This window comes from Lissotriton helveticus, chromosome 5_1 (genome assembly GCF_964261635.1).
Source record: "Lissotriton helveticus chromosome 5_1, aLisHel1.1, whole genome shotgun sequence".
NCBI lineage: Eukaryota > Metazoa > Chordata > Amphibia > Caudata > Salamandridae > Lissotriton > Lissotriton helveticus.
In genome coordinates, this window is record NC_136065.1 from 1,268,818,297 (window position 1) to 1,268,844,093 (window position 25,797).

At 43.8% G+C, this 25,797-nt stretch overlaps 1 protein-coding gene across 1 annotated transcript in view; it reads left to right on the forward strand.

Annotated features, from left to right (window-relative positions):
* The window catches only part of LOC144755286 (uncharacterized), a 115,826-nt gene that overhangs the window by 25,306 nt on the left and 64,723 nt on the right, over positions 1-25,797 (forward strand). Inside the window, exons 4-5 of the mRNA XM_078644065.1 lie at positions 11,470-11,586; positions 17,081-17,188. Coding sequence (XP_078500191.1) covers positions 11,470-11,586; positions 17,081-17,188 — 225 coding nt within the window. The remainder of the gene's footprint in view (positions 1-11,469; positions 11,587-17,080; positions 17,189-25,797) is intronic.

Here is a 25,797-nt window from a genome sequence, read left to right on the forward strand (position 1 = left end):
AGCAGAACCACAGCCATGTTAGAGAAACGCACAGGGCCACTCTTGGCGCTGCACATCCCCTTCTCATCTGACTCAAGACAGTCAGTATTCCTGGTGTATTTGCAGCTTTGGTTTCGTATCGTCCTGTCTGTGGGTGGTACACGGCATGTCTCATTATATAATGTGATGAGGTGGATTGGTTGTTGTGTGTTGATTAGTAGCATGTTATATTTCTTACAAACCTGGTCATTGAAAACTCGAGATGTCTGATTTCTACAAAAATAATACACTTCCACTCAATTTCCTCCAATCAGAAGCGTCCCAGTCTGTGCATGCAGAATCACTGCTTATAACCTTGCTTCTCTCAGTTTATGTACATGACGTCACGCTGCACTGTCCCTAGATTGAGAGCACTGATGTCACTTTCCCTGTGTGACTTCACTTTGCACTTGTCAGTTCTCCAGTGTGACAGTACTGTTGACAGTTACCTCCTGTTACATCATTGATCTAAGTTTTCTTATATTCATACCATTTTACATTACCTTACTGTTGTTTTTTTGTACATGACATCAATTATGAAAGCTTCACTGGTATCACAACTGTTATTGTGTCATGGAATTCTTTTTTTCTCTTCTTTGTTGGCTTTGTCACTGCCAGTTGCCTCAAGTACCATCATACTATCAGTCCTCATGAATATCAGAGAGGTCAATTTCCCCATGTGATATCGACCCATTTAGTTTCTGTTTGTGACATGACTTCCAAATATGTCTTGATGTGTTGTTGCTGATGTCAGCTTCCATGCCTGATGATAAATGTTTTAGGTGCCTTTTATGATCTTACCTTAATGTTGGTTTTCTGTGGTGCCATGAACATTCCCTTATGTATTATTTTGTATCTCTGCTGCCAGTTTCCTTGTGTAATATTACTGATGTCAGACGGACAACATAACATCACCTCTGTCACATCCTTCAAGCGCCCTCACTGTTGGTAGATCATTAATGTGAAATTATCACTTGCGCTTATGTCTCTCAAGTGATGTCATCACTGTATTCTATTGTGACACCACCACCACTCCATGGGTGTAAATGTATTTTCCTTCTTTTGCCCAGAAATTACCCCTCACGTTCCACATTGCGACCTCTTCCACCTTCCCAGCTCATAATGAAGTGTGCAATTCATTTTATTACTTTTTTTCTGCTGATGAAGAACAATATCAGCAAAAAACTATTAAAACCAATAGACCTGGATTAGCAGGCATGAGGTGTGACCTATGGGCTTTGCCAATGCATGTTATAATCAAGAATACCGCTTCTGTAATTTATTAAAGGCTACTCAGCTAAGGGCTTCAAGAAATATTCCAAACATGGATTTCCTCAATATTTCAACTGAATATTTGCCTTACTAGGCCTCAAAAAATCATAAAAATGTTGTAAGACCTACAGATCTAGTGACTTGAAAAAACTACTCGACCTAACTAATGCTTTTGACCCATGAACTGCTCCTATTTGTGTGATCCTAGGCAAATATTTTATTTCATTGAGTCGCCTTTTTCTTTCTTATTAAATATGAGATGGATGTAAACACCTGCAAACACCACGCTGGAGCCTCTTTATGGTAAGTAGAAGGTTGAGTGGTAGAGCACAGACAAAGCGTGTACCTCCCCAGATGACCAGACACCAACTGACAAGTCTGGAATGCAGCATGGCTTAGAGAGAGGCATTTGGAACACAACAAGTATTCTAGAAGAACAGTAAGGAACAGACACAAAGGAAGGGCTAAAGATTAATAGAGGTTGGTAACCATATTGAGTGAAAAGAACATATTTACAACACATCTTCTCCCTTTGGAAATAAAACCAATCAATTAACGTTGGAAATCTCACATTTGACATATTAGCATAAATAATCATTCAAATAGACCTCTGCGAGATCTCACTGCTCTAGCTTCATTGGATTGATGAGAAGAAACATTACTGGAAGTAATCTTATCCTGAACACCAATGGGATCAGAAGCAGCATCACCACCACCTTCCTCCCTGCGACACATTGCAGCTGGAGAAGGAGTAACAACTTCCGAGGTAGATAGCATGTATCCACTATTGGACTGAGAACTCTTTACAATCTGAGTGCTGTCACTGGAGTATATAGATTTGCGGTATAATGCTACCCTGTGATGGTTCCTCTTTTCATCAATGTCTAACAAACACCACATAATGGGGAAAAGTTGGTTTGACCAAGTAAGGACCTCTGAATTTGGAAGTACTTTTGGTCACTCTCCCCGGTTCAACTTTCACCAGATTACCCACTGAAATTGAGTTAGAAGTAAAAGCATAGGGATCTGGATGAACTCCCTTGACAACACAGTTTTTTATTTTTATCCAAGAGGGTGCAAGCTTAGTACCAAGACATCTGCCCCGCATGAGCTCAAAGGGAGACTTACCACCTTGTTTGTGAGCAGTGGTTTGGTATACCCACACCGTTTCTTGAACCATTTCATTGGTAAAATCACCAGAAGCACATGTCATTTGAATAATCCCCTTAACTACTCTGTTTGCTCTCTCACACACACCATTGGCTTGAGGATTATACTGAGAAGTGCGATGGTGAATCACTCCACAACCATATCAAAACAAACGCATTTTATGCGAGGTAAGCTGAGTGCCATTATCCGTGATGAGTACTGAGGGATAACCTTCATCAAGAAAAGTATCTTTAAGAAATTGTATGGTGCGATCAGTGGGGATATCTTTAACAAATTCTACTGTAAGCCTTCAACAACTACAATTGCAAACCGATGAGTAACCGGCAGCTCATCCATAGGTCCGATGAAATCTAAACACGCACAATGCCACGGTTGATCAGGAGTGACAATGTGACCCAACGTAGAACCTGAAGCAGTTTTTAGTCTCTTTTCACCATCTCTACAAGCAGAGCAATTTACTACCCAGGACGCTGCTTGTGCATCCATGGTTGGCCACCAAAAATCTGCCTTGAGCCTGCGTTGCATGAGTGTTTGCCCTAAGTGACCTTCATGAGCCAGTTTGAACAATTTCTGCCTTAAACCGCACGGTGGGATGTATCTGTCACCTCTCATAAGAATACTGTCACCACAGACTGACAGTTCATCTATAATTTGAAGAAATGGTCGCACTGGAGGTTGAACACATCTCTCATGCCTGGCACCTATTTTTACAAGCTCTATGACCTTAGAGAGGACTATGTCTTTTTCCATGGCACCACACCATTCATTCTTGGTAAAAGTACCATCACTTAAAGCAACAACATCGTGAATAAAGGCCACAGCACCTTCAGCTTGAGCATCTGAAAAATCATTTGTTGTATCTTCACTCTTAACTGGAAGCCTAGAGAGACAGTCCGCCTGTACATTATGCCAACCTTGCATGTAGGAAATATCATATTAACATTCCTGAAGTCTAGAGGCAAATCTCGCCAATCTTGGGGAGCCTTTCCCAGCACCACCTGGAGACAAAACCCTAATCAGAGGTTTGTGATCCGTTTTAAGTTGAAATTTCGTACCCCACAAGTATGTCCTAAAATATTGTACTCCCCAAGCAGCAGCTAGAGCCTCTTTTTCAATTACTGAATAGTTTTGCTCAGAAGAAGAAAGGGTGCGAGAAGCAAAGGCGATGGTCCACTCTCCTTCATGATGTTTCTATAAGGGTACTGTCCCCAACCCGGTGGCACAAGCGTCCGCCATCAATACAGAAGTACGCCTAATATCAAAGGGGGCTAATACTTTAGCTTCACATAATTCTTTTTTGATAGTATTGAAACACTGAGCATGATTATCATTCCATGAAAAGTTTGCTCCTTTCTTGAGAAAAAGTCTCAACCTTAATGTTTTGTCCAAGAATTTCTTCACAAATTTAGAATAAAACTCTATAAGGCCCATGAATGACGGAAGTTGGTCTTTGTCAGTGGGACACGGGGCTGAATGTATGGCCTCTAAGAGTTTTTTTCCGGTTTGACACCCTGAGCTGAAATTTCATAACCCAAGTACTCTATGTGCTGAACAAGAAAAGAAAATTTTCTTTACGTAATGTCAAACCTGCTTCATTAATTCTAACCAACACATCTTTGAACACTTGATTGTGTTCTGAGATAGTGTCACCGAACACACGGATATCATCTTGAAAAAACACAGCTTTTCTTATTCCTTTAAAAATCTCCGTCACCATACGTTGAAAAACGCTGGCAGCAGAGATTAATCCAAAAGGAAGACCCGTAAACTGAAATGTACCCTCCGTGGTTATGAACGCGGTTAAATGTTTGGAATCATCATGAAGGCTGATCTGATGATACGCGCTCTTCAAATCTAATTTCGTGGAGAACTTAGCTCCCTGTAAGGACACTATCTCTCCAATGTTGGGAAGGGGAAAAGTGTCTGCCACAAAATTTTTATTCAACGATCTTAAGTCCTCACAAAATTTTATCTTGCCATCCGCCTTGTGCGTGATGACAACCGGAGACGCCCAGGTGGAGGCCTCGACTGGTTCAATGACACCACCTTGTAGCATTTCATTAATTACATTTTTAACCTCCTCTCTAACTGCAAGGGGAATTCTTCTCACTTTGTGTTGCACAGGAATAGTACCATTCTTTACACAGATCTTGTTTACATATCCATTTAACTCTCCGAATTCATCTCTTAAAAACGCTGCTTGCATCCTGTAAGATGTCACTAAGTGTGTAATCATCTACGACCATGACTTGGTTAGATGCTCTTGGATTTACTGTTAAGTGCATGTCGTATTGGTGAATCCAACCAAGGATTAGTGGTCCATCAACGGTAACATATACTTTTCCTTTGATTGACCTATCCATAAAAGAGATCTCAGCATCAAAGTATCCTAATAAATCTATGTTCTCACTTTGATAACCTGTAGGAGAAATGTCACTATCTTTCAGTGACATGTCGCTCCACTCATTCTTGAACAAGGACTCAGGAATTATAGTATGTCTTGAACCAGTATCTACCATCAGAGTTACTATATGACCATTAACTCTAAACTCTGCTTTGGGTCTTCTTTCTCTTTTTTCGTTACAGATATTGATATCTGAATCATCAACTATCAAAATGTTGTCTGTCTCTCTTGCAATTTCTATGGGCTTTTCCTCAATAACTGCCACTTTGGAACGACCTTTGTTCCGACACATTCTTGAAAAGTTTCCTAACTTCCCACACTTAAGACATTCCTTGTTATTTGCATAACAAAATCTTGCATCCGAGGTATGTGCATTTACTGCCACATCTGGAACAAAATCTAGTGAGAAGTTTTACATAATTATTTTTCCTAAGGAACTTTTTCCCTTTAGACTTTACTAGACCAAACGCTTCTTCGTCCCCAGGCTCATACTTATTCATAAGCTTTTCAGGCATTTCAGGCACATCAAAAATTTGCTGTTGCGAACTACCTTTTTGCAACTCTTTCATACATCTATCTGATTCTTCAACTACTTTCGCTAAATCTATTGCTAATTTTAAAGAAGGATTCTTGGCTGCCCACAACCACTCCTGAATATTCCTATTGTTACATTGTACTATTAGTTGATCACAGATCAACTCATCGGTCATTACACCAAAACTGCATTTTACAGATAGTCCACGAAGACGTGCTACGAAATCATCATTGCGTTGTTTGTGAGTGTAGAACTTATATCTGTTCATAACCAGATTCTTTTCCTTGGCAAACCTCACTTCAAGTCTTGATATAGCCTCCTTATATTCATCTGGCATGGAATCTCCACTGGCTTGCAACGCTTGAGGAAGATACTTGAATACTCGTTGACCCTCTTTGCCTAGAGCACTTAACAATAAGGCTTTTTTACGTTTGGCAAAAATGTCTTGCCGGTCCAAAGCATCCAGATAATTGTCGAACATGACTATCCAGTCTTTACACACAATTGAAGGTGTGCCTGGTTCGCTGATAAATTGAGGAGGCAAATCTACTGCTATTTGTTGACTTGCTTGTTAAGCCATACCAGTGTGTTACAGTCAAGAACAAGAGATTATTTGATGTAAGTATGAATAAATCTTGACTGTGAACAACTATTCTGGTATGCTCCTCTTTTACTGTCACACTGAGAAATTCTAATCACCAAAACTATTTTAATACTGTAAGCAAGACATGGTGAGAGAATCACCGTGTATAGGTCACACTCGTGTTCTTTGCTTTGTATAAGTGAGCGTATCCTCGTTATGCTAACGCTCTTTTTTTATTTTAATAGCCATGTAAATTAAATCGGACAAAGAGCTGTTATCATAAACGCTGGTTTGCGCGCTTTCCAGAAAACGCAGATGAGTACGATAATGCGGTAGAGAAACAGTTCACGCTTCGATCAGTAAATTTCCCGATCCAAGGTGGCCGCTTTACGTTGCGATTGACGTGGAGGCGTTGGGCAGAAAACACGATGGCGCTTGAACGCTCTGGGGCCAGGACACACTGTCGCCTATAAACGTTCGGCGCGAAGGAATTCTGATGCGCAGAGAGAAATAACAAAGCTGCTGTCTAGCAACGTTGAGCGCATTATGAACTTGCTCATGCGTGGTGGCTAACTCACGGTTTCCTGGGTGACGTCAGCTCCACTCCGAGATCGCATTATTCTTGCCAAATTTCTCAGGATGATTTGGTTGCGTTCCTTGCTTCGGGAATGAAGTTGAGTAGTACGTCGTGGATTCTTTTGGGGGAGGTGCCGCTTTTCTTGACAGCGATGTGAAGAAAGTCTGCTCTGCCGGAGGCTCTGCTTCTTGTCTTGTCTGGTCAGCACTGAAGATCGCCTCCAATATGATGTAAACACCTGCAAACACCACGCTGGAGCTTCTTTATGGTAAGTAGAAGGTTTAATGGTAGAGCACAGACAAAGCATGCACCTCACCAACTGACCAGACACCAACTGACTAGTCTGGAATGCAGCTTGGCTTAGAGAGAGGCATTTGGAACTCTACAAGTATTCTAAAGGAACAGTAAGGAATGGACACAAAGGAAGGGCTAAAGATCAATAGAGGTTGGTAACCATATTGAGTGAAAAGAACATATTTACAACAGAGAGCACCTTCAAATATGTGAGTTCAGCATGTCTGCTGTACAAAAACTCTATTTGATTTAATAGACTAAACATTTGTACCATTAATAACAAAATGTAGCCCACATAAGTTACATGACCCCTCACTTGCCTCTTGGTTCAATGGCATTGCCATCAAGGCGGGGGAAGGTTTCCTGAGTTCATGTTTAAAAACACTCACTTTTTATACTTATATTACTAAAGCATGTCATTTAAAGACAGCACATTTCTATTGAAATGGCCATAAACTTTCCCAATGACATGCAGTTTTACTGATAAACTATATATTGTACAAACGATAATGGGGAAATTGTGTTTTCAGCAAATATTTATCACGTGCACACCACCAAGTAAAGTGTTCTCATTTGTTTTGATCCTATTAAAATATTTTTTTCCACCACACATCCTTATTTAAAAAAAAGGGCTTTCTCAACTACTGAAGCATATTTTGAAATATGTGTACAGTTCATTACAAGATTATTAAATGTTTTTAGGAACCGATATTCTATAGCCTTTTATTTCAAGCCCTGATCTTTGGACTGGGTAAGAGTGGTCTGCTTAATTCAGACACTCTGTTCATCACCACCCCCTTTTCTGAATCATTTTGTCCACCATAAGCGTGGAAGGGTATACTCAGACATGAGTCCCTTGCTCACTGCTCCATCAGGATTCAAGCAAGCCGGGCCGACGACGCCTGAAATGGCAGAAACCGGTCCCCGGAAGCTTGTCTCCTTTCTGGTGAAGAATTGGCTTGGTAGTTTGGTCTGCCCTGTTCCCATGATGCACTGGGCCAGGGACAGACTAATTTGCATATAGCCAGGTTCTGAGCTGGGATGGGGCAGTGAGCTAAATAACGGTGATGGATCAAGCCCTGATCTTTGGACTGGGTAAGAGTGGTCTGCTTAATTCAGACACTCTGTTCATCACCACCCCCTTTTCTGAATCATTTTGTCCACCATAAGCGTGGAAGGGTATACTCAGACATGAGTCCCTTGCTCACTGCTCCATCAGGATTCAAGCAAGCCGGGCCGACGACGCCTGAAATGGCAGAAACCGGTCCCCGGAAGCTTGTCTCCTTTCTGGTGAAGAATTGGCTTGGTAGTTTGGTCTGCCCTGTTCCCATGATGCACTGGGCCAGGGACAGACTAATTTGCATATAGCCAGGTTCTGAGCTGGGATGGGGCAGTGAGCTAAATAACGGTGATGGATCAAGCCCTGATCTTTGGACTGGGTAAGAGTGGTCTGCTTAATTCAGACACTCTGTTCATCACCACCCCCTTTTCTGAATCATTTTGTCCACCATAAGCGTGGAAGGGTATACTCAGACATGAGTCCCTTGCTCACTGCTCCATCAGGATTCAAGCAAGCCGGGCCGACGACGCCTGAAATGGCAGAAACCGGTCCCCGGAAGCTTGTCTCCTTTCTGGTGAAGAATTGGCTTGGTAGTTTGGTCTGCCCTGTTCCCATGATGCACTGGGCCAGGGACAGACTAATTTGCATATAGCCAGGTTCTGAGCTGGGATGGGGCAGTGAGCTAAATAACGGTGATGGATCAAGCCCTGATCTTTGGACTGGGTAAGAGTGGTCTGCTTAATTCAGACACTCTGTTCATCACCACCCCCTTTTCTGAATCATTTTGTCCACCATAAGCGTGGAAGGGTATACTCAGACATGAGTCCCTTGCTCACTGCTCCATCAGGATTCAAGCAAGCCGGGCCGACGACGCCTGAAATGGCAGAAACCGGTCCCCGGAAGCTTGTCTCCTTTCTGGTGAAGAATTGGCTTGGTAGTTTGGTCTGCCCTGTTCCCATGATGCACTGGGCCAGGGACAGACTAATTTGCATATAGCCAGGTTCTGAGCTGGGATGGGGCAGTGAGCTAAATAACGGTGATGGATAAAGCCCTGATCTTTGGACTGGGTAAGAGTGGTCTGCTTAATTCAGACACTCTGTTCATCACCACCCCCTTTTCTGAATCATTTTATTGCACACAGCATGATTGTGAGACAGCACTCTTTACTTTTTTTTTCTCTGACTGCAAAGTTAGAGGATTTTGTAAACACGAACTCCAGGATAAAATACAGAACAGTCTGTAAGAAGACAAGATTGAAAGGCATCTTTATTGTACTTTCACTTTCTGAATTACAAACAAGCATTGGTAAAGCATTAGTTTCGCAAATGTAATGAATAAAGAGCTATTGTCATCAATCATTGTCCCGGAGAATTAAAGAGCTCCCTGACAAAACACCAGAGTGGAGAGGATGTGGCCAGCGGCCAGAGTGGCTGCCTCGAGAACTGGGGATCCTGGTTCTAGTCTTGGTGGTGCCAAACAACATCCTGTGATTCATTGCAAATCACTCCGGGTGATAAATTGTTATATAAATATGCTGCAAGAGTATAAGGCAAAACTTTATGAAAAAATATAGTTCCACCAAAGCATATGTTAACAATATTTTGGTGGCAGGAAACTAATAAGAGAAGCAGACGATGAACAAGCATTGGTAAATGCGGGAAAATATGCTACAGCCAATAAAAAATGGAGGAAAGATTAGTGCCACACACAGGAACCAATGAGAAGCCAGGAAATGGAGAAGGCAGGATGTAAATCCCTTTTTAAGTTTATATTAAAAAAATAGACGGCTGGCGATGAGAGCCTGCGTCACTGTTTTTCTGGTGCCGATGGGTAGCCATTTGAAAATTCTGCGGAGCCTGTAAAAGCAGGCTTAGGAGACTGCATTGGCCTGTCGGTTCATGGAGAGTTCGCTGTCTAGGATGATGCCAAGGTTGCGAGTGTGATTTTTTTCGGAGTGGGGTGGGTCTGAGTTCCGATGGCCACTAAGAGTTGTTCCAGAGGTGGGGTGGCTGCCCAAGATCAGTACTTCAGTTTTGTCCGTGTTGAGTTTTAGGCAGTTGTCTTTCATCCAGGCCCAAGACATTCTTCATGGTGTTGTGAAAGTTGGTTTTCGTCGTAGTTGGGACCACTGAGAGAGAGTGGACAAGCTGGGTGTTGTCGGCGTAGGAGGTGATGTTGATGTTGTGGGCTCTAACGATGTCTGCTAGCGGCATCATGTAGATATTGAGGGTGAGAATGATGGACGAGCATTGCGGGATGCCACAGATGGTGTGCTTTGGCTGTGAGGTGTGTGGCTGTGTGCGCCCTGAGAGGAAGGATGCCATCCAACTAAGAGCGTTGTCTTTGATTCCACAGTGTGCGGTGGGAGACAGTGGCGAAGGCAGCAGAGAGGTCGAGAAGGATCAGGGCGGCTGATTCCCCTGTGTTGAGTAGGGTGTGGATGTCATCTGTCGCGGCTATTAGGGTCATTTTGTTGCTGTGATTATCTCTGAATCCTGATTGGGAGTGGTCAAAAGTGTTGTTTCTCTTCAGGTGTTCGATGAGTTGGAGGTTGATGGACTTCTCCAGGACTTTAACGGGAAACGGTAGCAGCGAGATGGGCGATAGTTCAGGAGGTCATTGAGATCTGCGAAGGGCTTCTTGGGGAGGGGTTGGATCTCTGAATGTTTCCATGCATTGGGGAATGTGGCTGTGGGGATAGATGTCTTGATTATGAAGGTGAGTCTGTGGCAGACCAGGCCAGTATTCCCTAAAAATAACTCACCCCGATAACATCCGACTCACCATAGTGAATGGGGGAGTAGATTTCTTGAGGCCTGCTTACTTCCAGAGATGATTGTCCCAGCTAACTGCTTCAGACTAATGACCTGGCCAATTTTATGTTGCACTTCAACAGAACACATCCTTCCTCAACATCAGCTACTCTTTTGTTACTCTTGTAAATTTACTATATATACACACTATGAGCATCTTGCTATTAGTGGTTAATCAAGAGACCACCTCGCTTATATACATGAAAACAACCAATTAGTGTTTTCCAGATGTTATCATGGAATATGAGAGAAGATTGGCCTTCCAAACCCAAAATCCATCCTTTTATTGTACTTCTGTTTACTTACTTATGCCTCATCCACAGTGAAACTGTGTGAATTGTGATAGTTTTCCTGATTTATTAAGCATTTTCTTGTAATTTGACTTACCCACTTCAAACTCAGGGTAAGTTACACTAACAGAAATAACTTTGTGAAGAGGTCCCACAGTTGCGATGTTCAGGCCCAAAATCGGACTCGTCTGTGGCACATTGTCGAGTCTTTTAGTTCCTTCATACCTACTCTGGATCTGAGACAGGTGAAAGGATGTAAGTCAACTTTTTCTCCTACAACATATCCATGTTTGAGTCTATTGTCTAAAGGGTTAAGCTTCACTGTCTCGATCATATTAGTTTGACTTACCGATGCCCACTCTCATCTCACTGATTTTAGTTGTTTGTTTGTTTGCTTGATATCTGTATATTAACAAACAAGCTGTCATTCGTTCCTTTTGCCTCTCCCTACAGTGTCTCATCCAACAGTAAACCCTGATGTGTTATTCAGGATCGCACAGACTGAGGATCCGTATTGCAGAAATCGACAGGCTCCTCTGGAAAGAGAAGTTGGCAACAGTCCCAGTTCATGTGAGTATGATGATTCTTCATTCGGCCCAGTTGTCTTCACCACTACCATTCTTCGGCTTTTTTACAATAATTTTAGGGTGTGGGTTACAGAGTTTGCCTTCATCAACAGGTGTTGTGCTACAGACAAGCTGTGGCTTCCCAGACTTTGACCTACCCTAACATCTTCGGAATATGCAATGAATATTGAACTTGAATTGCACAGACCCTTTTATGGCAAAAGACTCAATCAATGGCATTGTTCACGGTTGCAAAAACAACAATTGATGGACAGAATGCAGAACAATGTCATACATTCACCCCAGTACAGAGATCTGGGCCTAAATCCATCGTTTTTTTGCACTCCACACCACCCTAGGTCAGACATGGCCATATGCAAATCCGCCTTGACCCTGTGCCTCATGGGAACAGTCCAGCCCGAACTGCCAAGCCATGTCTTTCCCGGACCGGAATCAAGCATCCAAGGACCGGTTTCTGGCTATCAACCTTCATCAGCCTGGATAGCTTGACTCCAGTGGTGTGGAGAGCATGGGACTCACGTCTGAGAATACCCATCCCACTCGGGGTGACAAATGCAAAAACAACAATTGATGGACAGAATGCAGAATAATGTCATACATTCACCCCAGTACAAAGATCTGGGCCTAAATCCATGTTTTTTTTGCACTCCACACCACCCCAGGTCAGACATGGCCATATGCAAATCAGCCTTGACCCTGTGCCTCATGGGAACAGTCCAGCCCGAACTGCCAAGCCATGTCTTTCCCGGACCGGAATCAAGCGTCCAAGGACCGGTTTCTGGCTATCAGCCTTCATCAGCCTGGATAGCTTGACTCCAGTGGTGTGGAGAGCATGGGACTCACGTCTGAGCATACCCATCCCACTCGGGGTGACAAATGCAAAAACAACAATTGATGGACAGAATGCAGAACCATGTCATACATTCACCCCAGTACAGAGATCTGGGCCTAAATCCATCGTTTTTTGCACTCCACACCACCCCAGGTCAGACATGGCCATATACAAATCAGCCTTGACCCTGTGCCTCATGGGAACAGTCCAGCCCGAACTGCCAAGCCATGTCTTTCCCGGACCGGAATCAAGCATCCAAGGACCGGTTTCTGGCTATCAGCCTTCATCAGCCTGGATAGCTTGACTCCAGTGGTGTGGAGAGCATGGGACTCACGTCTGAGCATACCCATCCCACTCGGGGTGACAAATGCAAAAACAACAATCGATGGACAGAATGCAGAACAATGTCATAAATTCACCTCAGTACAGAGATCTGGGCCTAAATCCATCGTTTTTTTGCACTCCACACCATCCCAGGTCAGACATGGCCATATGCAAATCAGCCTTGATCCTGTGCCTTATGGGAACAGTCCAGCCCGAACTGCCAAGCCATGTCTTTCCCGGACCGGAATCAAGCATCCAAGGACCGGTTTCTGGCTATCAGCCTTCATCAGCCTGGATAGCTTGACTCCAGTGGTGTGGAGAGCATGGGACTCACGTCTGAGCATACCCATCCCACTCGGGGTGACAAATGCAAAAACAATTGACGGACATAATGCAGAACAATGTCATACATTCACCCCAGTACAGAAATCTGGGCCTAAATCCATTGTTTTTTTGCACTCCACACCACCCCAGATCAGATATGGCCATATGCAAATCAGCCTTGACCCTGTGCCTCATGGGAACAGTCCAGCCCGAACTGCCAAGCCATGTCTTTCCCGGACCTGAATCAAGCATCCAAGGACCGGTTTCTGGCTATCAGCCTTCATCAGCCTGGATAGCTTGACTCCAGTGGTGTGGAGTGCATGGCACTCACGTATGAGCATACCCATCCCATTCGGGGTGACAAATGCAAAAACAACAATTGATGGACAGAATGCAGAACAATGTCATACATTCACCCCAGGACAGAGATCTGGCCCTAAATCCATTGTTTTTTTGCACTCCACACCACCCCAGGTCAGACATGGCCATATGCAAATCAGCCTTGACCCTGTGCCTCATGGGAACAGTCCAGCCCGAACTGCCAAGCCACGTCGTTCCAGGACCGGAATCAAGCATCCAAGGACCGGTTTCTGGCGATCAGCCTTCATCAGCCTGGATAGCTTGACTCCAGCGGTGTGGAGAGCATGGGACTCACGTCTGAGGATACCCATCCCACTCGGGGTGACAAATCCAAAAACAACAATTGATGGACAGAATGCAGAACAATGTCATACATTCACCCCAGTACAGAGATCTGGGCCTAAATCCATCGTTTTTTTGCACCACAGTTTTGTCTTAAGCAGAATCACTGACAGAATATCGACGTCAAAAATATCGACGTCGAAAATATCGGAGGTGGAATATAGACATCAAAAATATCGTAGTCCTATCTACATTAAGGTAAGTACAAAAATATTGTTGTAAAAAATAGCGTTGTATAAAATATTGTTTTTTTAATGTTTAAAAATAATATAAAATTAAATAAATAATACATATAATTAAAATAAACATAGTTAAAAAGATATGCCAAATTATAAGTAATATATATAATGCAAAAAAAGTAACATATACATATAACATATAATATATACTTGATAATATTTACAATTACTCTAATAACTTATAAATTGTTAGATTTAAATTATAGAAACATACAAATACAACAATAATATAAATAAAAATATCAAAACTATATATAACAAATTTTAAAAATTAATTTAAAATAAATTAGACACTACATTAACTAAAACAATAAATATTGGATAGTGTACGGGTAAAAACTACTATTCTAACCCCAGAGGGTACAACAGTAGGGAAAGTGTTGGATAGCGTAGGGGTTAACATTATTATTCCAACTCCAGAGGGTGCAACAGTAGGAAAAGTGTTGAATAGCGTAGGGGTTAAAATGACTATTCCAACTCCAGAGGGTGCAATAGTAGGAAAAGTGTTGGATAACGTAGGGGTAAAAATGACTATTCCAACTCCAGAGGGTGCAACAATAGGGAAAGTGTTGAATAGCGTAAGGGTTAAAATTACTATTCCAACTCCAGAGGGTGCAACTGTAGGGAAAGTGTTGGATAGCATAGGGGTCAAAACAACTTACTAATAATTAAAATAATATATATTTTTTTAAAACAATAACAATTTAATTATTAAATTTCAACAAATTAGTTAAGAATACCAACAAATAATTATTTAAAAATAAATACCAATTAATAATTAACACTTAAAATAAATATAATTAAATAATAATTATTAAACATTTCTTAACCAATTATAAAAAAAATTAAAAAACAATACAAAAAACAATTAAAAAACATTTAGCAATTAATAATTAATTAATTATTGATAAATACCAATAAATTATAAAAAATACAATTTAATTTCCAATAATAATTAATAAACAAGTATTAAAAAAATAATTAGTCAAAATGTATTACCAATTAATAATTGATTAACAATTTAATTATCAATACTCAACACTAAAAAAAACTATTTACTTACCACCCTATTACCTATAACCTCACAACACACTTCAATAATAAATTAATACACTTAATATAATTACCAATGAATACAAATGAATTACCAATTAATAATTAACATAACATTTTTTTATCAATACCAATAAATATAAATTACATATTTGTTATGTTATGTTATTGGTGTTTTGTAAAGGGCATGAATCACCCAGGGGCATCTCCGCGCTAACCTAGTCCAATTACCGAGAGCAACGAAAGGCCAAGAGAAAAAATCAGTATAAGAAAGCCTTCAGCTGTTTTCTGAAGGTCAGGTACGAGGGGGCCTTGCGAAGCCCTTCTAGCAGGAAGTTCCTGTATTTAGGACCTACATATGAAAAGGCTTTACTTATATACTTACTTAATTACAATTAAATTACTTCCCACCTTATTCCCCTATAAACCCACAACCCGCTACAGAACTAAAACGCAAAATGTAGTTAAAAATATTTAATAATTCCTAAAAAATATTTAATTAATTTACTATTTAATTAATGATTATTACTAACTTTAAAAATGTAATACATTTATTTTAAAACTAGTACAGTAAATAACAAAACTTATAAAAATAAACATATAAAATAAAATACATAACACTAATATTAATATTGATATTAGTAACATTGATATTTTTGCTATTGATATTACTAACTTCGATATTAACAAAAACAATATTTCTTACCTTCAGGTCGATATTCTGGTCGCCGATATTCTTGATTTCGATATTCTGTCTCTCCGAAATTTTGGACTCGATATTATTGCCTGTCGAAATAAAAAACTCAGGGCCATATGTATCAGCAACCTGATTTGCGATTCTCAGATAGCGATTTTTTAGAAATCGCTATTTGAGAATCGCAAATGGGGGTGTATGTACAAAATCACAATTTTTTAGCGATTTCTTAGTATTCCTTAATTGCGATTTAGCAAATTGCGAATCGCAATTAAGGAATACTTTCTCATTCATTTCTATGGGCCAGGAGGCCCATAGGAATGAACGGGAAGTTATTCTCAATTTGAGATTCGCAATTTGAGAATTGTAAATTGAGAATAATTTCAAGGGTGCAGCGGTGTCCAAAGGACACCCTATTGCACCCCTGAAATAAGCATGGGTGCAAATGTGGCGCACATACATGCCCTAAGGGCATGTATGTGCTTCACATTGCAATTTGAAAAATGCGAAAAAGTGAATTTTTCAAGGAATTCGCAAATTAGCACCAACTTGAAGTTGGTGGTAATTTGCGATTCCTTAGGGACAATTTGCATTTTTTATGCTTCTTACATTGCATTTAAGGAATCGCAAAATTTGCGATTCCTTAAATGCAATCGCAAAATAAGGAATCGCAAATATTTTGCACGCAGATTTCTTTTATACATACCATTCAGCACTAATGTGTTCGCTAACGCCGAAATTCGACGTTTGCCAACGCATTAGTGCTTGATACATATGGCCCTCAATATTTAGACTGTTTACTCTTAAACAAGGTAAGGGATCTGGACCTCTTCTGCAATATTTAATGAGTAATACTTGTGTATTCACAAGGGAGTATTTCGTGATTTGCACATTGATGTGCCTGAAACAAATTGAGAAATTCCCAGATGGTCCATCCCATGATCCTATAATAAAACTGCTGAGTCGAGCTAGTACCAGAAGATGCGATAGGGTGTACAACAATCAAGTGACAGAACTACCTTTTGTTGTTTTCGAATCTTTGGGAAGGAGTGCTCAGGGTCTCAAAATCAAGTGGGAGCGTGACCTTGTGGTAGTTTGAGGGATGCTGGTGGTGGGGGGGGGGCTTGGCCTCACACACTCACAGGTCACTTTTTTACTGGTTCTGCTTCAGGAATTCCGGCACCTACTAGTTTATGGTAGAGTAGTGTACAAAGTTAGTCCCCTGTTCTTGTAATACTTGAATACTTAACTGCAACACAAAACTGAGGTTACATGGAAACTGAGGCTATCAATTTGTATTTTTTTACAGGTTTCCCTATTGTCACATCTGCCTACTCTTTGACAGAAGACGAAGAGTTAGAGCTGTGTTCCACAGACCATCAGGACTCCAAGCAAACAAGCAGTCATCATACTGCTGGTAAGTGAGATGTGTGGAAGAACATGAAGGCAGTGGTTTGTGGGGGGTGTTCAAGGTCATTTTCCTCTCAGATTTGTAAATACAGATACTACAGCCATACATACATCAGTAAGTGGAAGATTGATTTGCTGCCTGTGCCTCGCTCTGTGGTGTCTAAACACTGGCAGCGTTTTGGGCAAGAAATGTTGATCTCATGAATGAATGAATGACTGAAATGAGACTTTTTATAGCGCATGGCTACTCCTAGAGTGTCTCGGCGCTGCGCTTGTAGTTGACCACTAATGCAATCACATCAGATATACTTGATGAAAGAACCATGCCTTCAGTCGTTTCTTAAACAGGTCAGAGGATTCTACTGAGCCGTTGCTCCAAAAGGACTTTATTCCAGGTCACTGATCCAAGATAAGAAAGAGTCCATCCGCTCATCCTCACCTTAGGGATCCTTGCCAGGTGGCCATGGGCTGACCGTAGATTTCTGTAGGGGGCATAGAAGCTAAATCTAGCTCTAAGATAGCCTCCCCCAGAATGGTGCAGTGCCCTATGGGCTAGGAATAGCGTTTTGAAGAGAATTTTCTTCTTTATCGGCAGCCAGCACAGTGCATGCAGGTGCGAAGTGACGTGTGTTCTTGGGGGCAGGTTAAGGAAAACACGGGCAGCCAAGTTGTGGACCACTTGTAGCTTAACCAGATAGTCCGGAACTCCTAACTATAGGGCATTTCTATTGTCTAGTCTTGATGTTATGAGTGACTGGATCACTACCTTTCTTACGGGCAGGAACAGATAGTGTAAGTATTTTTCAAAGACCGCAAGAGCCCAAAGTATTTTCAACCACTGGGGCTTAGGGTGTGAGGCATTCCTCAGCCAAACAACTGCGAGTCTGAGAGATTAGGGCATAGAATAAGATTTCTGTCTTTTCTGCATTGCATTTTAATTGAAGGAACTTGGCACAAAAAAAAGAATTTTGTTTCCAAGTCTCAGTTATTCATTTGTAAATTGTATGTGCATGGAAACGTGTTAAATGTGCACTGTTTTATACAGTTTTCCGCAGTGTACATTGAGCAGTGGTGCTCATCCTTGGAAAACAGGGGAACATAACCAATCTATGAAACAATTCACTGAAAAAAACAAAGGTTAAAGTTAAGTTATGGTTAGCGTTGGTTACAACACCTTAACATCGGTTAGAAATAAAAGATCAGGAATTCTTTGCTAAACACAGGGCAATCAAGTTATGGGTACAAATCCAAACCTGTGGACCTTATGGACTTTTGCTGAAGTTTGATTGGCTGCTGAGTCAGACCTTCAGACAGGCCCTTTCTTTTTTTTAAACCTTTTTTTTGCTGGTTTTTTCTAGGGTTCAGTAATTATTTTTCCAGGATCCTTTTTTTCAGAATATGGTGACTCAGTCCTGCATCTTGTAATGGCGGCCGCAACATTTTTCATGTGAAGTTGCGGTTAACCAATCACAGGGTTTCAGTTCAGTGGGCTCAACATTTTGTTTATGGACCCAATATGGGCTATCTGGCACAACACCATGCATCCTCTGGGTCCTCTGTCCTGCATATTTTAATTGTGTTGTACCTGCAGTGTTTTTGTTTGGGAATTAACTCAAAATTAAAATTGTGACAAACTCAGTAAAGTAATCTCTATGTTTCACACAACCGAAAATGGTTGTCATTATGCCAATATAACAGATGTGTTTGAGCATATAACACAGTTTCTCATGATTGTACTTCAAGAATACTTTTCCGGGAAGCTCTTTGCACATCAGTAAGGTTTGACCATAAAGCCGCGCTCCAGTCCTCAGCTTATCACTTGAGAGAGTTATCTGCAAATTTTGGTTGCCAGATCAGAGCTCTGGCATAGTGGTTCTATGCACAACGTTACAGTGCTACTTTTGTGTTGAAATGTTAAGTAGACAGACGTGATGATCTTCAATTGACTCTGGTTGGGGATCGGCAGCTCGGTGTATATGGTAATTGGGTTTAGGTTTGAAGATTGCTTTTCTGTGTTTATTTTGAAGGAGTCTAGAAATCTTTAGTGATTCTTTTTAGCAAACCTGATATTGAGAGGTACAGAGATTATTTTGGAGCTCAAATGGACACAAACTAAGGGGCACATTAGTATGTTTGTCCGCCCGCCATACCTGTGGGAAATGGGACCACCCGCTAAGGGTGCGGCGGTCCCGTACATCCCATTAGGATGCGCCCGCCACAGTGGCGGGCGTATCCTGCCAACAGGAAGGCATATTGTGCACTTCTATGCACAACATGGCAGGCACCACGCGGTGCCTGCCATGTTGTGCATGGAACTGCAGGGGGGTACCATAGGTACCCACCATGTGCACCCCCCAGAATCCCTGGGGGCCCGCTACGGGCCCCCAATGTCAGAAAACACCTGCCTTTCCGTGGCAGCGCATGCATGGTAATATGGATGGCGGTGTCTACCAGACACCGCCCACATATAACCTGCTTTACCGCCTGGTAGGCAATCGGGCGGATTGCCTACTGGCGGAAAACCGGCGGATGGTCTTCCCATCCGCCGGGGTCCCCCCGCCATGGTAATGTGGCGGGGAAAAATGCAGAGCGGGCGGAGGTTTTTGGCGGGCCGATCCACCCGTTATCCTAATGGGGCCCTAAGTGACTGTTGTTTTGCATGCTGAACAATGTAGTCATCTGGTGTTAGTTGGCTATAGAATCTGTGAGGCTGGCCCAAACTCTGTGCGTTAAGTTGTAATCATCATATATCTTTAGTACTCTTCCCTGAATCTGGAGTTGAAGAGCCCTTATCTAGTGGCTGCATCTACGTATCATTTACTTCTTCCTTATGGGGTAGAACTTTGCTAACAGAGGTGCAGGGTGCATTGTGGACCAGGTAGCAGTGGGCCCGTCACTGAAGTGAGAAAGGGTAATCACCCAGGTAAAGAAGTGTTCCTTGTGAGCTGGAGAGGTGCCAGAGAGCAAAGGAGTCTACTATCAGTTCCTTTGTCTTGGTTTGAACTTGGTTTAGTAGTGCCCTCACACAGTCATTGAACACAGGCCAAGTAGCTGTAGGCTGTGGTTGCCCGTGGTCCTTGCTCCAACAAGTACCACCAAGAGGACCCAGAGCCCACCCACCGACCCGCCGCCCGCAACCTCAGACAGTGGATCGACGACTGCGCCCTCACACCGATCAAGAAACCCTCCAACAGACACACCAGCAAGAAAGCCAGCTGCTTCTCCGAGGACCTCCATGCCTCCAAGCAAGCCTGCCGGAAACTAGAGAAGAAATGGCATCGTGAACAGACACCGGACAGCTACGCAGCCCACAAGAACGCCACCCGCAGACACCATCACCTCATCAGATCCGCCAAAAGGGCCTCCTTCAAAGACCACCTAGACAACAACGCACACAACAGCAAAGAGCTCTTCAACATTGTGAAGGAACACTCCAACCCCAGCTCCAACACCAACGACATCCCACCCTCGCAAGACCTGTGCGACTCCCTTGCTACCTTCTTCCATTGCAAGATCGCAGACATCCACAACAGCTTCAACGTCACGCCCGCCCTGACAGCCACTGAGGCCTCCGTTCCCACGGCCACCATCTGCACTGATCCCCTGCACTCCTGTAGGAAACTTAAACAATGACGACACCATCAAAATCATGAACACCATCCACTCCGGATCTCCATCCGACCCATGCCCCCACCACATCTTCAACAAAGCCAGCACCACCATGAAATGAAATGAAATGAAATAGAGTTTTGTAAAGCGCATTACTACCCGGAGGCCTCGTAGCGCTGAGGACGGGTGGGAAACGGTAACAGCCAACTAAGGATTAGTGGAAGAGAAGTGTTTTCAGGAGTTTGCGAAATTTTTGGAGATCGGGTTCACTGCGCAAGGAAAGCGGCAGGGAGTTCCAGTCAGATGCCGCGTTCCACGAAAAAGAGCGGCCACCCCATCTAGTTAGTTTAATTTTCTTGGTTGTAGCCAGAAAGGTTGTACTGGAGCGCAACGATCTCCGAGGATGGTAGGGAGTGACTAAGGAACAGATCATTGCGGGACCTTTTTGCCACGTAGCTTTGTGCGTTATACACATTGACTTGAATTTTACCCTGGCCTGTATGGGCAGCCAGTGTAGTTTCCTCAAGGCGGCCACGCCTGAGTGTCTTCGAGAGAGTCCAAGAAGACGTGCCGCTGCATTCTGGGTTACTTGGAGTTTTTTAATAGTACTAACAGGAGCGCCCAGATAAGGGCGTTCCCGTAGTCAAGGCGGGACAGGATAATAGCCTGGACCATTATCCTTCGGGCTTGAAAGGAGAGAAGAGGCAAAATTTTCCTCAGCGTTCTCATCAGGCCAAAACATGTGGCAGAGAGTTTAGTGGCTTTCTGATTGAAGCTTAAGTTGTTATCTAGCCATACTCCCAGACTTTTGATCAGATCTTTTGGTTCTGGGGGGCACTTATGCAGGTCGGCCAATCAATGGTGGTTCTTGGTACACCTAATTTTCCCAAGAAGATCAGCTCCGTTTTCTCCCCATTCAGTTTTAGGTGGGACAGGGCCATCCATTTTGTAATTGCTTCTAGGCAACTGCCCAGATTGTTGGATGTGCCCTCTAGCTGGTTCAGAGCCACCACTAGTTGGGTATCGTCTGCATAGGTTACTATTTCAAAGCCATAGGGACGCACAATCTCTGCCAGAGGCTCCATGTAAACATTAAAAAGTGTAGGGCTTAGGGAGGAACCCTGGGGCACTCCGCGAGTGAGGGGCCAAGCTTTGGATTGAGTGGCACCCTCTGACACCTGAAACATCCTATCCTCTAAGAAGGATCGCAACCAAGTGAGGGCTTGACCTGCCACTCTGAGATGTTTTAGGCGAGAGATTAAGATGTTATGGTTCACGGTGTCAAAGGCTGCACTCAGGTCTAACAGCATGATTGCCGTGGTGCCGCCTTGATCCATGTGCTTCTGGGCTAGCTCTGTTACTGTCAGCAAAGCAACCTCTGTCCCCAATTTAGGGCAGAAGCCTGCTTGAGAGTCATGGAGTAGGTGGTTGGATTCCAGATAGTCAACCAAGATGGAATTGATGTGCCTCTCAAGCAGCTTACTCATCCAGGGGAGAAGGGAGATTGGGCGATAGTTAGCCATAATTGCTGAGTCGAGGTTAGGTTTTTTCAATAAAGCCCTGACTTGAGCACATTTCCAAGCCTTTGGTACGTTTCCTGTAGTAATAGAGGTAATCAGAAAGTTTAGGATAATTAGTCTAATAGTATCTGCAACCTTCAATAGATGGCGTGGAGGAGCAGGATCGGTAGGAGAGCCCGATGTCACTTTTAGCATTAATGCATTCAGGGAGTCTTCATTAAGCAGTGGAATCTCCACTAGCTGGCAGATGGATTTTGCGGGGATTTTTCCTGTATCAAAAAGATTCTGTTCATTCGGTTTAAAAGAGAGGGAGATGGATCGAATCTTTTGGAAGAAGTACTCTGCCTGCTTGTCGCAGCGGCTTTGAGCTTCTTTTAGGTCAGGGGGAATAAGTGGGGTCTTAATCAAGGACTGGGCGATCCGAAAGATTTCCCTCGGGGCATTAGCTGCCATCCTTATCTTTTGTTCATAAAACACCAATTGTGCCAGCGTAATTCCGGCCTTATATTTCTTGATGGATTCCCTATAAAGGTTCCTAACTTGCGCCCTTATTGTATGTCTCCACATCCTCTCTAATTTCCTACAGCTTTGCTTTAGCTCTTTCAGTTTGGGAGTGTACCATGGTGCCTCTTTAGACTTGTTTTTTTCCATAAGGAGTTTTGAAGGGGCCACCGACTCCAGTGACATCTGTATCCACTCATTGAAGCGCATGTTAAGTATGTCTGGGTCGTCCCCTGTGGGTAGAGGAAATGCTGAAAGAGAATTTGTCCATTGGTCAGCTAATACCTTCGACCAATTCCTCCCCATTAAGGTGGCACGGGAAGGAGCCATGGGGGGACTCAGAATCTCCCAAGCTAGCGGTACCAGTAAGTGTTCAGTCCAGGGGAGGGGAATTGGAACACCTACATGAAGCCTCTGATCATTACTTAGAACCGCATCTAGTAAATGGCCTTTATTGTGTGTAGGTTTGAATCCCTTCTGGATAATTTGAAGGGCTGCTAAATTATTCAGGAAGGCCTTCGCTAGGTGGTCTGAGAGATCATCCAAATGGATGTTTATATCTCCCAACACCGTAAAGTGTGATGAAGATAGTGCTAGCTCGGCAACATGGGAGGGAAGAGAGTCCATGAACCTGCCTATTTGACCAGGGTAGCGATAGAGTAGTAGGCCTGAAAAGGTCGAGATGGAAGATAGTTCTAAGGCAAAGCTCATGCTTTCGCAGCCGGAGACTTCAGCTGGAGAGGATCTACATTGGTAGCAGTACCTGAATATTATCCCTATCCCTCCTCCTCTTCCCACTTTCCTGTCGACCCTCTGCAGTACATAACCAAGCTGTGATATGTAACTGATGGCCGGGTCTACCTCATCCTTTAGCCAAGTTTCCGCGAGAAATATAGCGTCCGGGTTGAGGTTTTCTAAGAGGAGTGATATTTCTACCGCATGCTTAGTTAAAGATCGGCAGTTTAAAAGAAACATTTTAGTAGATGGTCGGGAGTTATCCGCTGGTGCTAGAGAGGGTCTGAGTTCAAAGTGGCAGTTGGGGCAACTCATGATGGCATTGTTCGGGCACATGGCGTGGAGGCAGGGGGCCTCAATTGGGGGCTTTAAATCCCGGAGAGACCGTGAGCCATACCTGATGCGGGCAGTTTGTTTCCCAGGGAGCGGGGCAGGGGTTCTGGTCCCTGGTCGCTGTGATGGGCGCAGACGGGCTTGCCTTTGGCACGCCGGCACGCCCGCTGTGCTCGTCTGCTGCGCGTGCACATGGTTTGCCGCTTATGTAGAGTGGGGTGCTCCAGGACTAGAGCGATACCCTCCCGGAAGTGGTGCAACCGGTGCAGGCGGAAGTCGGACTTTCCTCCCTCTAGCCCTCCGCACAAAGGGCAGAAGCCGCGACGGAACGAGGCTCGGGAGTTTCAGAGGCAGAGGCAAATTTCAAGTGCAGGTAGGAGTAAACAGTGACATTTTAAAAATAGTGATTCATTTTTAAAATTCGATTTAAAAACAACTTTATTGCCCAGAAGAATTCTACAATACCACAAGTGGTCAAGTGGCAGCATCTCGTGCAGAGACCCACTGCGTCCACCGCGCGTGCTCCCGTCTTGCCACTTATGTAGAGTGGGGTGCTCCAGAACTAGAGTGCTACCCTCCCGGAAGTGGTGCAAGAGGTGCAGGCGGAAGTCAGACTTTCCTCCCTCTAGCCCTCCGCACAAACGGCAGAAGCCGCGACGGAACGAGGCTCGGGAGTTTCAGAGGCAGAGGCAAATTTCAAGTGCAGGTAGGAGTAAACAGTGAAATTTTAAAAATAGTGATTAATTTTTAAAATTCAATTTAAAAACAACGTTATTGCCCAGAAGAATTCTACAATACCACAAGTGGTCAAGTGGCAGTATCTCGTGCAGAGACTCACCGCGCCCACCATAGCACCCCATCTCCGGAAAGCCATTAACATCTCCTTCGAGACAGCGACCTTTCCGGAGGGCTGGAAGCACACCGAGATCAACACCCTACTCAAAAAACCCAACGCTGATCCTAAGGACCTCAAGATCTTCCGGCCCATATCCCTGCTCCCGCTCCCGGTGAAGGTCACAGAGAAGACCATCAACAGACAACTGACCCGCTACCTCAAGCATAATAGCATCCTGGATCCGTCCTAGTCTGGGTTCCGCAGCAACCACAACACAGAAACTGCCCTCATCACCACCACTGACTACATCAGGGCCCTGCTGGACAACGGCGAAACTGCGGCCCTCATCCTCCTGGACCTGTCAGCCACCTTCGACACTGTCTGCCACCACACCTACGCACACGCCTCCATGACGCTGGGATCCGAGACAAGGCTCTGGACTGGACCACCTCCTTCCTCTCCGGCAGAACCCAGAGCATCCACCTCCCCCCTTTCCGCTCCCAAACCAGCAAGATCATCTGCGGCGTACCCCAGGGCTCATCCCTCAGCCCGACATTGTTCAACATCTACATGGCACCTCACCCACGTCGCCCGACTGCACAACCTCAACATCCTCTCCGACGACACCCAGCTGATCCTCTCCCTCAACAAGGACCCCCTCATCGCTAAAACCAACCTCCACGAAGGAATGAAAGCAGTCGCCGAGTGGATGAAGAGCAGCCATCTGAAACTAAACTCGGACAAAACGGAAGTCCTCATCCTCTGCCTCACCCCCTCTGCCTGGGACGACTTCTGGTGGCCGACCGCACTAGGAACAGCACCAACACCCACCGATCACGCACGTAACCTGGGGTTCATCCTCAACTCTACTTTCTCCATGACAAAGCAGGTCAACGCCGTCTCGTCCTCCTGCAAGATCTACAGGTGGATCCCCACCGAAACGAGAAGAACGGCCACCCAGGCCCTCGTCAGCAGCAGGTTGGACTACGGAAATGCTCTCAACACAGGAGCCTCGGCCAAACTCCTGAAACAACTTCAACGCATTCAAACGCTTATGCACGCCTGATCCTCGACATCCCTCGC